The sequence below is a fragment of the Agelaius phoeniceus genome, chromosome 2 (assembly GCF_051311805.1).
Source record: "Agelaius phoeniceus isolate bAgePho1 chromosome 2, bAgePho1.hap1, whole genome shotgun sequence".
NCBI lineage: Eukaryota > Metazoa > Chordata > Aves > Passeriformes > Icteridae > Agelaius > Agelaius phoeniceus.
This window is the reverse complement of record NC_135266.1, coordinates 17,251,430-17,267,244: the sequence shown is the minus strand read 5'-3', so window position 1 is coordinate 17,267,244 and position 15,815 is coordinate 17,251,430. Positions and strand designations below refer to the sequence as shown.

General features: G+C 36.4%; 1 protein-coding gene across 2 annotated transcripts in view; it reads right to left on the bottom strand.

Annotated features, from left to right (window-relative positions):
- CTPS2 (CTP synthase 2) overlaps nucleotides 1-15,815 on the bottom strand; it is a 61,104-nt gene that overhangs the window by 42,075 nt on the left and 3,214 nt on the right. For both annotated transcript variants that reach the window (XM_054628339.2, XM_077172875.1), the window contains exons 3-13: nucleotides 15,625-15,795; nucleotides 15,201-15,301; nucleotides 13,293-13,409; nucleotides 12,516-12,599; nucleotides 9,941-10,021; nucleotides 8,451-8,602; nucleotides 8,051-8,183; nucleotides 5,899-5,987; nucleotides 5,051-5,145; nucleotides 4,170-4,232; nucleotides 3,515-3,558 (exon numbers count right to left, since the gene is read on the bottom strand). In XM_054628339.2, the coding sequence (XP_054484314.1) occupies nucleotides 3,515-3,558; nucleotides 4,170-4,232; nucleotides 5,051-5,145; nucleotides 5,899-5,987; nucleotides 8,051-8,183; nucleotides 8,451-8,602; nucleotides 9,941-10,021; nucleotides 12,516-12,599; nucleotides 13,293-13,409; nucleotides 15,201-15,301; nucleotides 15,625-15,795 (1,130 nt within the window). The remainder of the gene's footprint in view (nucleotides 1-3,514; nucleotides 3,559-4,169; nucleotides 4,233-5,050; nucleotides 5,146-5,898; nucleotides 5,988-8,050; nucleotides 8,184-8,450; nucleotides 8,603-9,940; nucleotides 10,022-12,515; nucleotides 12,600-13,292; nucleotides 13,410-15,200; nucleotides 15,302-15,624; nucleotides 15,796-15,815) is intronic.

Here is a 15,815-nt window from a genome sequence, read left to right as displayed (position 1 = left end):
TCCTAATATGCTCCTAGGCCTTTCTTTTACAAAAGCCCTTTAGTTGTTGAAATGTGTTACTTCTTAGAAGAAAGAAAATTGTGTGTATTACTTTTTTCCTGGTTTACGAAAATATTCTAAATTAACGATATGCTTTGATTTAAAAAGTAAATACACCACATGCACATTATGCTAACCAAGCTCCACTACCAACTTTACATACACACCTAAGTACAATCACAGAATTTTAGGACATGCTTTTTGCATGTGTGAGACATACTTTCCTTTTCATCTCTTGGACAACCTTAGAAATTTTGGAATTCAATCAGGTTACTGACATCCTGAATAGGAAACATGGGCACTAGGAAATTAACATGTTTTAAGAGTGTCACCTACTGGCAAAAAATACCTCTGCACAATTTCCTGAGTATATAGAAAATGCAGTTATTTTACCCAGTGCAGTAAGATCAGGTTCATGATCCCATACAAGGTGTAATTGTACATGAAGAACAATGATCACAAGTAAAATTAGCTTTTGTAAATCAAAGAAAAAAATTATTTCCAGAAAGTCTTTTTTTTTCTTCCAGAACAGTGTTAGATGCAGTTGCAATAAAACAGACAAAGAACATAATTAAAAGGATCATTTAAAAAAAAGTTAAGTTTAATAGTAGAGGAAGATAAGGGAAATGGAACAACAAATAATTTTTCATCCATCCAGTGAATCCAGTTCACTAGCAGTTCAGACCATACGGTTTCCCTTTAAAGGAGTTATTTGTGAAATTACCATTTGCATGAGAAAACTCATACCAAGCTCTACACTCAAGCAAATGTGTGACCTTTCTGAACAGCCATTCTCCTGCAAAGAATACTAAAAATTTACCTATCATTATTTTTCAAAAAGGCTAAGAAGTAAAGTAAAAAGCTTAAAAATCCGTAATGGGAACATCACCTGCAAATAATCAACCAAGAACGTGGGCTGTGCTCAGAGCTCATTTACCTCTCTCATTGCCCTGCTGAGCTGGAGCAATGCTCCAGGCTTGGGGAAGAGTGGCTGGAAAGCTGCCCTGGGCAAAAGGACATTGAGGTGCTGGAGTATGTCCAGAAAATGGCAAGAGACCTGAAGAAGGGTCTGGAGCACAAGTCTGACATGGAGCTGTTGAGAAGGCTGGGGTTTAGCCTGGAGAAAGGGAGGCTCAGGGGTGACCCTATCAATTTCTACAACTGCCCAACAGCAGCAGGTGGGCACCGGGGGATTCTCTCAGGCAGCCAGTGACAGGATGAGAGGAAAGGGCCTCAAGCTGTGCCATGGGAGGTTCAGGATGGAAATCAGGACTAATTTCTCTGAAAGGGTTGCTAAGCATTGGAATGGGCCAGCCAGGGATGTGGTGAGGTCATCATCCCTGGAGATATTCAAGACACAGATGTATGTGGTGCTTAGGGCCGTGGTCCAGTTGACAAGGTGGTATTTGGTTTAAGGTTGGACTTGATTTTGCAGGTCTTTTCCAACCTAAATGATTCTGTGATTCTGTGTAATACTGAGTTACAGGACTACTTGATAATTGTAGTTTTTATTTGCAGCAAAAAGGTTCTGTGTAATACTGAGTTACAGGACTACTTGATAATTGTAGTTTTTATTTGCAGCAAAAAGGTTCAAATTTCCATAGATGCAGTCAACAAAGAGAAACACAAGAGACCAAATATTTTCTACATACTTTAGATGAAACTATCAACTTCAGTAGTACAGTTCTGAGTACCTGAATGCTTAGCAAATTAAGAAGCAATGTAAGTAACTGCATCTTTTATGATGCCACTCAGTTCCCCTGCAAAACTACCTGTCAAGTTCTATCTTTTCTTAAAAAAATAAAAGGAAATGTAACTACTGCCTCACCAGTAGCTTCCTTCTCCCTCTTCTGTTTTCAAAGGAGGGGAAACCAAAAGAAAAGTACACTGCTTCAGTCCTAAGTTAGTGCACAGTAGCATCACAATATATTATCAGTGCTGATATACTCCAATTAACTTTCTTGGATAAGGAAACAACTACATCAGTTTGATAGTTCAGTAATCTGCTTCTATTTCAACTGTTTTTATTGATTATATAGAATATCTAAACAGCTTTCAGCACAAGATGGACTCTGCTAAAGCAGATTATTTAGTGGCTGTAATTATTGGTAGTGCAAATCTTCCACTTGGAAAGATTTACATCTGTTTCTTGTCCAGAACTGAGCTGTCAAAGATCAGATTAAGATGCTGAAATATGACTGTCAATAACCAATTTCAGAACCTTAATGCAGCTCAGAAAAACAGAATATCCATTATACATACTGCAATGATAACACTTCCATCATAAACAATGTATTAATCTTCTATGACACATTCACTCCATTATTTTCTTAACTTTATGTACACATAATTTTCTCTTCAACAATCTACTTTACTTGCCCTTGAATGTAAACTGCAGATCACCCAGTTAAATATCATTAAATAAAACTGACACTCAAATTAGATAAATACCATTAAATAAAACTGACACTCAAAAAGCTCTAGAAATAAGGATGCCCCAGAATCTGTCTTCTGTACTCTATCTTCTTACAACCTAAAATTCTACAGTAAGCTTTCAACATCTTCCACATTTTACAACGCATTGCTATTATGAAATTGACCCCTGCAGTGAAAGAGTACATTTTTGCACATAGTCAAGGAGAAAGGAAGAGACCTCTAACTATGGTAAGGCCACAAATTTGATGCCAAAAGTTTCCCTTCACTCACCTGGAGACTTCTCCAAATACCACCAAATTCTAGCAGCAAGTCTCACCCTGAAACTCTGAAGGTCTTTAATTTACCTTCAAAAGTTCAGACTAGATTATCTTTCCTATGCAAACAAGCAACTTTGAAAAACTGAGCACATGCTCTATAAGCTTTACTACTTATAAATTTTACTACACTTATAAGTTTTACACTTATAAGTTTTACTACATTATTAATGCAGTGAAATCCACTCTAAAATGCTATCATCAGCATATGATGCAGAGAGCCCTGCCATATCTGGGGCATTGACAGTTTTGTCAAAAGGAGAACTGTAAGATGCATGGGGAGGATGGGTGTAGTGATTATTTATACTATATATATAGGAAATACAAAAATTTTTCAGCCCATTTCCATTTAATCCTTATCTTGTCATACAAATTTTTATTTTGGTAACAGCTTGTGCTACATGTTTCAGCTCCCTTTTATATTTTATTCCCTAGTAAAGCCAACTTAATAATAATTGTCTACTCCCAGCATGAGTTTACACACAAGGAAACCATAAGAAAAATTAAAAAATTAAAGCTAAGGCAATTCACAGAAGCAAATAGGCAATGGCAAGAGACTATCAAAAGAAAATACCTTTCTAAACAATACTGAGTAAGGACAGCAGATACCACCTCATGTCCTACCACATAGAAATATAGATAAATTTTAACTAACACAGAGTAAACTCCCTTTTTAAGAAAGGTGTATGTTCACAAAACACATGCAGGGAAAAAACAGTACTTACAACTGGGTTTTTTGTGTCTGGGTCAAATTCTGTAGAATTTGCATCTGGAACAGAAGTTCAAAGTAAACACAGTACATTTGCTCTGCATGCACTACAAACTCATAACAGCTCTGTGGCATTTCAGGGCTTGTCTATATTTATGTAACAATCTCATGATTTGAAATGCATCCTGCACCACTTTTGAAGCAATCATAGGAAGCATATGACCTCAGACACATAAGTTCCCTTTCTTGCTTTCTAAAACACTTTTCTCCCAGCTCTTAGTATTAGAAATTCATTGATAAGTTAAATCTCTTCATACTACTACTGAATGGCTCTTGTTTGGCCCCTCTGGCTAATGAAGGTAAGTGAGAAAACCACTTCTCAGCTTCAGCACCCTTCAGAAAGAGACTACAGAGGTGAACTCTAAAGCACACTTTCTTCTACACTCTTTAGATCAAAAAGCAGGTTTCAAACAATCCATATAACAAAGAGTTCTTACTCCCTTGCACAGAGAGGAAGCACAGGGTACTTAGCTGAAAATGGTCTTGTTGCAAGAGCTAAGTATCTAACAACCACAGGATCTGTAAACAGTTCTAATAATAGACATACATTTCACACAGAGAATAAAAGTTCCTCTAAATAAATCATATTCACACCAGCCTACTGAGCTCACCTTCCCAATTCAAACAGTTTCTTGCAAATTCCACAACTGCTAACTGCATTCCCAGGCAAACTCCTAGAAGAGAAAACAAAAACTCCAGAATTTCCAGGCCAAAGAATGGGACTGACTAAGTACTTGCTGCTCTGTCTTAAACTTGACTGCTTTGAAATCTTGGTATTCATTGCATATACACAGACTTACAAAAAACCTAAACCAAAAGTGGCTGCTCAATGTAAAACTCACACTTCAAACTTGGCACATTGTAAATACATGTGACACAATTATGCACTTTAAGCCCTTTCAAAGATATTTAATTTCTCTCATCTATTTCACCAATAATTACTGCAAAGAGAAACAGAAGCTGAAAGCCTGGGTACATCCAGATTCAGACTTTGCTTTGGCAACTACTCAGACACTTAAAAGTAAGAAATATGGAGTGGGAAGCAAAGCCTCAGAAGCACTTACACAAACAGCACTTAGCTTATAGGCCAGATGATGTCTTTGGACTTTACTGTAATAACATATACCAGTAAATCAAAAAAAAAAACATTTAATATAGCAAAAGCGGTCCAAAGACATTTATGTTTTCTGCAAACTGTTTAATAAAGAGAATTATAGTGATACAATTTCAATGAGAAGCAAAGACTCTCCACTTTTGTACATGTAAATTAAACCTTTGCAGATGGGATTGTTTTTTTCCCTTCCTCATACAGCAGATGTGGTACAAGACTATGCTCCTGGGGATTCTTTACATGGCAGATAGTCACAACATCACACATACTTCCCTAAGACAGGATCCTTTTCTAATGTAGGGGTTTGTCTTTTTTTAATCAAATCAATTAGCTTGCTATACATCTCCTAAACACAGAAATTTCTCACTCTAATGATCTTACCAAGAAAAGGTTTTTTCTTTGTTCTTGCCCAGGAGATAGCTTGGAGTTTGCCTTCTGTTCCCCGAATTCCAAAACCTCCTGGGACCAGAATGCCACTGTAATGACAGCCATATATAAAAGAATTAACATGTAGAATCAAGCCAGCTGAGGAATCCACACAACTTGAAGACTATTGAAGTTATAACTAAGCAAGCACAATTCATGAAAGGCATGTTTTATATGAACATTCAGAATACAAAGACATTAAAATTGGAGATTTGTTTCATCTACCTACCCCAATTATCATCTGACCAATATCACATTTCACAGTGAAATTCCCACTGCTTAAATAAATAGTGCTCAAATAAACTAGCTACATACTCATTGCTTAAAATCCTAACACCCAAAATTTAGATCTTCTAATACCAAAAAAACTAAATGCAGCTAGACAAGAAACAACATCACTTTAAAAATACAAATTGAAATCCTAACAATGATTCTTAACAAAAACATTTGCAGGGTGCATTTACAAGCACCTTTCACTATGCTGCATGTTGACAACAAAGCTTTGACAACTGATCTGCACTGTAAAGAAAGGATATCCAAAAAAGCAAAACAACAACAAAAAAATCAAAACCCTAAACCAACAACCAAAAAAACCTGCAATTTGTCTAAAGAGATTGAGCAGACTTTGAGGACATATGTTGATACTTCAATTTGCTGAAGCTTTTCACCATCCATTCAATTTCACATAAGTAACAAAAGTCTGGATGCATTGAGAAATTATTTCATTTACTGAATCATTTTTCATCACATGAAATAAATATCATGGTCTGCATTTGGGATACAGAATGCCCAATGTCACTTACTCTGCTTTGCACAGTTTGTGCCATGCTTGGTGATATTTCACTGAGTTCTCTGCTTCCATAGAACGTTCAAGTTCTGTTGAATCTATGTACTAATAGAGAAAAACATGCAATGAAATGGTCTCTTCTTCCACAGAACAAGCAGCAGACAGTATATGATCAAGTGTTAAGAGAAATTATTAAGAGTTTCAAGTGAATTTGCCAATAAAACTGTAACAACTTCACTGAAGATCCAGTATTTGCTTTCAAGATCCAGTGTTTGCTCAAACTGCAGCAATCTGTGCCCTTTTCTTTGCACACAGCTCAGGAGCTGTGTCTGCCTGCAGCCCTGTTTGGCATCCTCCAGGGAAGCAGATTAACCAGAATGCTTTGCAACTCTGAACCCAGGTTACCCTCCTAGGGCAACCAGGGCCAAACAAGGAGTGGTGCTGACCTTATCCTGCCATCCCAATGGGATGTGGCCGGGATGTTTACTTGTCTGGCTTTTGGGTGCCACAGCTTGCCCAATCTTATAATAAGACTGGAAAAATATGCACTGTTTGTGAGAAAGGTGTTCCTGGGACTCTTGGGTAGAAAGGGAAAAAGAATCATTACCTATACCCTACTGGAAATGGTCCATTAGAATCTCAAGTATTACTAAAAAGCACGGGTCCTGATGCACCACTAGAGTGAAGTGAGGGGACAATGTACTGCACTGGGGACACAAAAGATCAGAGTTTGATTCTGGGTTCTGTCAGCCTTTTTCTCAGATTAACATAATTAACCACATTCTGATGTAAAGTCCATCCTCCATAAAAATGAGATCATCTGAAATGGCAGAACTCACCTGTGTGCAGAGAAAGGCAACTGACAAGGAGATGGCTGAAAGTTTCCCAGACAAGACTGCTTTCTAGCAAATATTTTCTACTTTTTCCACATTCCAGAAGGCACAAAATACAACAGAAAAATAACTACTTTTGAATGTTGCTATTCTATACTAGAAGAATATTACACAACCAACTAAAAAGACACTATGATACTGCAAAATTGGAAAGAGAAACTAATGACAGTTGGAGTTAACTGTATTTTCCTTGCCAAACATATTAAGAAGGAACATTTATCAGTTAAAGATGCATGAACATTTTGTCATTCAGATTAAGCAGCTCCTTCACAGTATGGGATTATACTGACAGCCTTTGGGCATAAACAGTAAAAAGAGATTCGGACATGCAGTAAAGAACAGTGGGAACTGTGTCTGTTAACATTGCAACACTGCACTGGAGCTCAACAGCCATCAGTTTTCATGTTTGTTAATGCAGAAGTCCCACCAAAATTAAGACCAGCAGCACATGAAGCTTGCTGTACATTTGCAGACAGGATAGGCACATTTCACCTTTTTTGCTAAAAGCAAAGCTATTTTTCATATCATAAAAATTTTCCCCTCTGCAGCTATTGGTACGAAACCCTACAGTGACACAATCATGTAGGGCAGAAAGGACATTGGGAAGTCCCAAGCCTCACTCCCTGCTCAAAGCAAGTCAAATTACAGCAGGCTGCTTAGGATCATTTCCAGTCAGGATCTAAAAATCTTCAGGCATCAATTCTGGCTGTTCCCATTTTCTTGTTTCTTCATGCACACAGAAACAATTTTTTAGAGTATTAGCTAATACTCTTCCTAGGGAACAAGAAAAGGCTGACCACCTGCCATTTCCCCAAATCCTAATTTGTGCCTTTTTTTTTTTAAGACTGGTACATTTGCCCTTTTCTAGTCATAAAATAATTAGGTTGGAAAGGATATCTAAGATCATTGAATCCAACTGTTAACCCAAGACTGCCAAGTTCACCATAAAACTAAGTGTCATGAAAACAAGTGAAATCTAACTATGATAGTAAATACAAATTTGAAGATAAAATCTGCTTTTTCAACAGATCCAGTTTTGGGTAACTTCAGTGTTCCTTTCAGGTAAGTTTAGTCCCAAATGAAATAATTAAATCTGTAAACATTTCTTTTAAAAAATGAGATGCTTGGCCAGTCTGTATTTATCTGCATGTTTCATTTTCTAGTTTTCACATGAATTAAAACTGCCACACATGATGGGAACTAGTAGGTTACCACAGAATGATACAACAGTAGAATCAAAGCATTCCTGAAAGCAAAAGCCAGAAATATGCTCACCATTAAATCCAGTTTGTAATTAATTGCCAATGCAGAGTGTTCCAGAGCTTTGAAAACAGATGCATAGCAGTCACTTAGTTTTGTGTACTTGCCCACGAGAGCTATGGAACACACTTTCAGCAACCTTTCGTATCTGACAAAAAAAAGTTCTTCAGTTACTACACCAAATTTCACCAAAAAAAAAAAAAAAAAAAAACAGCAACATTTTAACAGCATTTGCTTTTTCTTCAACTCCACAAAATATCCCCTTAAATTTCCAAACTGCCAGTGGTTTTAAACCCAGACCATTCACAGGTGTCCATCAGCACTAACCCAGTCAGTCCAGTTTGGTGACTTCATAGCAGCTAAAACCGACCTGGAATTACAACACTTCTAGAGAAAGCAGCAGAATGTAGAATACCTGCAAGCCATTTTCTTCCACTTCATTAGAAGATCACTTGGCTGGTCATCAATAGGTAAATTTAGTCTCTGTTTAAAATACTTAATGATGCCTTGCTCCTCCAATAGGATTGGTACTCGGTAAGTAGAAGAAACATCATGAATAAATATCACCTAACAAAAAAAAGGCAGAACATAAAAAAATTATGTAAATTTTTCATAGGAAACGTTCATTCTACTTTTGGATACTACATGCATTTTTTCTTCTACACACATTCTGGTTTTTAAATACCTTCCTTTTGAATGAGCAGGACAGAACAGCTAATATTTAAGATTACATTAAATGTACAAGAAAAAAGTTACTCAAAAAGTAAAAATGTGGTTTACTTCTCCTTCATACCATCATCCAGGCTTGTCAAGCCTATCAATGCACCAATTTTAATGCAAACATCTGGCCCCACAAACACTCATGCTTGCTAGCAGTTCCTTCCTCCCCTCTCACAAGCTTGAGGAGTATTAAGCATGAAAGCGAGAAAACAAATTAAACCTAACAAAACAGACCCAATTGGGTTGTGACAGGCTCCTAAAAGTATGTTGTTAGTGAACTAGTGGATGTAATTACTGAGTACAGTCCATCTAAGGACCTTTTTGTTCAGAACACATTTATAAACTGCATCCAAGCTGCCAGCAATTAAGGTGATTGTGCTTGGTTTACCTGAGATCACAGAGCTCAGAATCCTGAGCACAAGTATTCTCAAGACATGTGTACTGTCTTTGTTACCCTCGAGATGCTTCTGCTCATCACAAACTTTGTACATGTGTGTGCTGCCCCGTGCCTCTCTGTGTGCCCATTCAATCTGAATCTGTTGTACCTTCAGCATTATCCAGTCCATTGAAAAGTAAAATGCTCTCACTTGGAAAAATATTTAAAGAGCAGTCAATTAATCAAAATTAATATTTGAATAGCAATTAATTGTAAACTATTGGGGGAAAAACCACACATGAATTATAGGAGAATATATAACTACACCATAGATGCATGCTTAAGGGCATAATTAGCCCATTACATATAATCACAGTAAGAGCATTCATGTGGCTGTTGCTTATATCTGTGGACATAAGCAAATCACCTAGCTTTAACCACACTTTGTTCATCCATTATTATAATCACTTGAGAGGATTTATGGGCAATAAATACATAATAATAAATAATTAATAAAACCAGCCATAGTTGTGAAAACTGTACAGTTTCATGCTATGTATAACAACTAACCATGCACTCAAAATCTATTTTTTATTAGCTTTTACTCAACACACATTGAAATTATTAATGACTGTCTGACATAAAACTTAACATATATACTCCTGATATTTTGAAAATGCTATGTCATGCATAATAGCAAGATAAAAATTATAAAAACAATCACATATGAATGAAGCAGTCAGAAGTTGAAAAGAGAAATGCACAGAAATATTTGTATACTTTCCCACATGTAATATTGAAGTACAGACCTGCTCAGGCTCCACATGACAAAACATGGAAATCTTCTCCTTCACAGCCATCTCTATAGGTTTTGCACTTCTGCAGACTATCTGTCATAACAGGAAAAAACTTCAAATATTTACTAGGCAAACCAATAGAAGATCCTCAATATTTCATAGTGAAATTCATCTCTTTTGGAAGCAGAGCACAAACAAATGTCTCTTTTTTTACTCTTTCCCCCCTTTTGGAGTTCTATGATATATCAGAGCTCACAAATATCTACTAGCAAGGCAGAAGCAAATCCATCACCTGCCCATACTGACCAATTTTCATTCATCTTTCATTGGAATTCTCTGTAATATTCCTTCCTCACATTCTTCTTTCTTGCAGCTACTCTTTGCAACACTCTTTGCCTCAAGTCTAGCAGCTCTAGAAGTATGAATATGATTAATCAAAAGAAATATTGTAATCTTATCAGTAAGATCAGATTTAAATTGAGAGCAATAGCATTTAGCTTACATGCATGAGTATTTCAGTATTTCACCATCTTCTTACTGTAGACATGATGACAAAAACGAGGCCAAAGAAGAGAAAACTAATTCATAATTGTATGGAGTTTTTACTGGTGCTAGTATTTTGTTGACACATTTAAACCCCAGTAATTTTAGAAAATATTAATAATTTCTAACCACTTGAAAAAATAATTATATGCTTTAGTGCTTGTTGGAAAGGGTCTTTTTGTGCATTATGTAACTCCAGGCAACTAGATCAAAATGCAGAACTGCTCTAGTAAAGTGCTACTGATTACTCAGTCTACTCCCTTCAGTTACTTTGAAACCTGAAAGTATAACAAAAAGTAGGATGAGCCTGTTACAAGGCTAGTTCGTTACTTTCCCCCTCTTTCAAGCAAATGCAACTATTTAATTCATCAAGCCCTTTTGCTCAGAAGCTTGTAGCTGCCCTTTGATCACTTTGCTAATGCAGCTTAGCTACATTGATACTGATTGAGTCTAATTAACTTATCTTTAGAAGTAATTCTAGAAACAGAAAAAAATACCAAGGGAAAATTAGTGTGCTTTTAGATCAAAATGTAATTAGGAAACAAATTGTACATTCTATTCACTTAAGCACAATTCATTCCTAAAGTTTGGTACAGTTTGAAGTTTGAAGGTATAATTTATAAACCTTGATAGTACAAGCACATGAGTAAACCCACTTTGAAATCTATCATCCATTTAAAGTTAATGCAGACACAGAAATCAAAAACATCAGAGCTAGCACAAAAATAGCATGGCTACAATAAAAATGGGAGAGATGCACTGCAAAGGAACATAACACAAAGCAAGGAAAAATTGAATCCAACAGGGCAGCTCTGACAAGCGCAGACTCTAAGTGCTGCATCAGAGCACAGGATCTCTGCAGCCACAGCACAATGTCCATTTGGCACTCAGAGCAGCCTGGGCAGAACAGAGGCTGGGGCACACAGAGCTGAGCAGCCCCCCCAGGGATGCCTGGGAGCAGGCAGGGAGGCAGCAGGGATTCAGAACTGGATGGAACAGGCTTGGCTGGAGGAGCTGCTCCATGTGCTGCCTGGCCAAGACAGCAACCATTTAAATATTGTCCTGAAGCAGCACTCAAGGAACTTTATGAGGGCACCAAGAGGCTGGACCTGAAGTGAGAGCTGTCCCTGCTTCAGGTGTCAACAGCAGCAGTCAAAAACCAAAAATGATGCTGTGCTCCTGGCAGTCCAGAACTGCCCCAGGCAAGAACCCAAGATGCAAGACAGTCACTGTGTTTGTCTGCTCTCCTTTTATTACACACACCCACTTAACAGGCTTTTTAAAGAAAATTTTTTTTTGGTTGGGAGGGGGAAGTCAGGGCCCTGGCAACTGCCTTAAAGGCCTTCAAAAAGAACAGGCAACTTTCCCTATGCAATTAGCACTTCAAGAGGGATTTTGGAGATTACACCCTGAAACTTGGAAGACAGTACAGCATTACATTAATAAAAGTCTTTCCTTCCACAAGCTGGTTACAATTATCATGTCACAGCCACTTCACACCAAACACATCTTACACATACCCTATTTCCAAATCCCTTGGTTTTGTAATTAAAAACACATTCATTCATAAATGCAAAATGAAAGAGCTCAAAAAAACCAGAAAAAGCACAACATAAAATTTAGTTGTGTGACTATCTTATAAATAATTTTTCTTTTTTGAGGATACACATATTGCTTCTTCTTAATAATGCAAAAAAAAAAATCTGAATGTTACAAGACAGCAACATTCTAGGTCTTTCTACAAAGTGAATCAAGATTTCAATTATTTTTAGCAGTGAAGAATTATTTTTATAAAAAAGATGCCTTTAGAAGAACCTAGCTACAGTCCTAAGATATTGCAAGAAGTTAGTTGAATTAAGTTAGCTTAGAGTGATTTTCACTAATTTGATTTCCTGTGGCTTTAATGGAGCCATGCAGCACATATTTTGCATTTCTTCTAAAATTCTCATTTCTCCTGAGAGACTATGGCTTATTCTTTGAACCCAAGTTATGCAAGGATATTTCTAGATGACCTATAAATAAAAATCTGTATTTATTGACTCACCAAATCTGGAGACAAGCCTAAACCCCTCAGTGCTCGAACGCTGTTCTGTGTTGGTTTTGTCTTCTGTTCACCAGTAGCATTAGGCTGAAAAGGCACATTTTGAAAGCTCAAATAGCAACTAACATCTGCTAACAAAGCAGTTACAGATTAAAAGACAAAATGAATTGCAAGTAATAATATTTGCAGGAAATAAACATATCCAAAGAGAGTCATAATATGCCAAAAACAGAAAAATTACACCACTGTTATCACTTGTATATGAAATACTGTGATGAAACCACAGGGTTCCAATTCAGGTCAAGTTTATTTTGTTGTTTTTGTTTTTAGAGAAAAATTTCCATATAATTGGTTAGGACAGAAGAAGAAGAATATTCCAAAAGTTGGATTTGGCTAAAAAATGGAGAATGTCCAACACAGCACAAAGCCTCCAGTGACTGTTTTTGAAATAGTCACATGTAATAAATAATTCTGTCCTCAAATACACTGAATTGATCCTACCAATTGCTGTTCAATTCTCTAATCCACAGCTGTAGTTGGTAATTATCTTTTTCTCTGTAGAAGGTGAAAACTATCATCATTACAAACCTTTGCTAACCAAAATATCCCCAGTGAGTTGTGAAGCAAAATTTAGAGTTCAAATGAAAAAATACTTTCGGTCCTGTACAAGGAGTTACAGTGGTCTTGACTTGACTCCAGCATGAAAGGGTTAATGAGACAAGGGAACAAATATAAAGCCAATATAGAGTAAAATTTATATTATTAATTCTAATAACTTACCTGTGGTACTAGGCTAACATGGATATTACAGAAGTTCTCTCTTTTTGCTTTGAACTGAAACTGTCTAAATGCTTCAACAAATGGCATTCCTTCAATATCCCCAATGGTTCCACCCAGCTGAAAAGGAAATGGATATGTCAGAGTGGCAGAAAGCAAAAACAAAAGAAAAAAATGTCTCACGTATTTCAAGATGTTTTCTGAAACTTTTATCTGAAAAAAAACCCTGACAATTGAAATTTGCAAAGATACTCTACAAAGTGCTCTCATCTACACTGCACAGTTTGTTTCTTGTGGAAAACATTAAACAATTTTCCAGTTTTGTTATGTTCACTTTCCACCAAATCCATAAGCTTCCCAGGGGAAGATGTGTGGTGCTGCTGAATAATACACGCTTCACACTGCCTTCAAAGTGGTGAACCAGTAATCAATAGTTAGGCTGATGCAAAGGTTTTCGTATAGGAAAACTTTATTTCCTGTCAGATTAAAAAATACTTGTGATTAACTAGAGACAGACATTTCTCAACATTATCACGGCTTTCCAACACCAATAATTGTTTATTACCAAACCAAAATGCAAGACTAAATCCATGCTGAAATTTATTTATTAAGACAGAAATCAGATGCCTTTCAAGGACACAGGGAGCTATAGCAGACTAAGCACTGAATAAAGCAGCTTTGCACACAAGTCTGATGAAATAGTTGTATTCCAGAATGATCTTTTTGTGCCACCAAGTGGTTTTCGACAGAATTACATATTTCTGTTCATCCAGTACCAGAAAAACTGACAACTATATTTGCACAGCACATACATTTAGTCTAAGTCCTTCAGGATTTTACAACGGAAAAATGTTACAATTATTTTTAGAGTACTAAAGAAAAATAATTTTGTCAGGTTAGAGGTATAAATGTAACAAAAACAACAACAACAAAAAAAAACCAAACCTCCAAACCAAAACAGAAAAAAAACTGAAAAAACTGTAGTTAAAGGACTGATATGACCATCATTCATTAATGGTTTTGTGCAACTTCTGTATTTACTTTTTCATATTTGTTTTAAATTAAATATTTGACTCCCACTGTGAACATCTGAAAAAGATCTATAGGTATACTAGTAAGTGTATCTCAATCAAGGCAGATTCTTCTGCATAAGAAACACTGAGTAATTCTGCTGCTGGGTCACAAAGTTTATGGTACTATTGATTGAGGGGTCACTTCTGGCATTAAATCTGTGACGTGTTCTGTCAAATTCACAACCATAACCTTTTTTTCATTATTTTCTACTGTAATAGTACTACTAGCAATTACTGGCTTTCATCCAGCTGTCTCAGTGCCCTACTAAGGGTGGGTCAAAATCCTTGTTTCCATTGTGCAGAACATCAGCAGGTTAAGTAATTAACAAAGTTGCCACAAAAGATAACATCAGAAAGTGGGACACAAACTTACACATTGTTTAAATATATTCCTTGAAGCATGACCACAAGCAACAAGATGAACATTTGAAGTTCTATGGAAGCTACAATGTAAAAGGCTGTCCTACAGACCACAGGAGATTTCAGGTATTACACAGGTTCTCTCAATACTATTAACAGTATAAAGCTTCAGTCAAACATCTGGATCTTGGAATAGACAGTTTACATTACAGTAACTGCTTGAATTCTCTAAGTTGATGAACTCTTAAGAAGCTCAATTTCAGCTGTATTCTAGAGTGGATTCAGTCAAGTAAATGGAAGTTGTAGAGATAAGACCATGCCTCTCTTTCAGACCAAACCAAAGAACATAGAACGTGTTTTTGAATTTCTGCTCTCCATAAAACTTCAGTCTGACCTCTTTACAGTAAGGAGCAAAGAGAAAGCAAAGAAGCTCATTGTGGTCACTGTAGATATACAACCTAAAAGGTTCTATACTTGCCTCAATTACACAGATTTGTGGCTCTTTTTTGTCATCATCCACAGGAACTTTTGCCTGATTCATTACCCATTCCTGAACTGCATCAGTAATGTGTGGAACAACTACAAAACAAAACCAAAGAAGGCAAGCACAGCTTACTTTAGGTTCATATACTAATTTTTGCATGCAAAAGGGGAACAGTGAACAGAAAGCCAAGAAGAAACTACTAGGTCCTTTCTCCATTTCTCCTTTCCTTGAGCCCAGAAGCCAAACATTACAGGAATATTCCATATCTTTTGGAAGGGAGAAAGGAGGAAGGTGGCAGAGCAAGAAGCAACCTGTTCTAGCTGATCCCTTCTTTTGTGAAGAGTGAATGGACTAAAATTAAAAATATACAAAAATTAAAAATTAAAATTACAAAAAAATGCAAAATTAAAAATATTACCTTGAACGGTTTTTCCTAGATAATCACCATGTCTTTCTTTATTAATGACATGCTGATATATCTTTCCAGTGGTGATATTGTTATCTTTATAGAGGCTGATGTCCAAAAATCTTTCATAATTTCCCAAATCTAAGTCAACTTCTCCACCATCATTTAATACAAAAACTTCACCTGAAAAAAGAAAGCAAAAG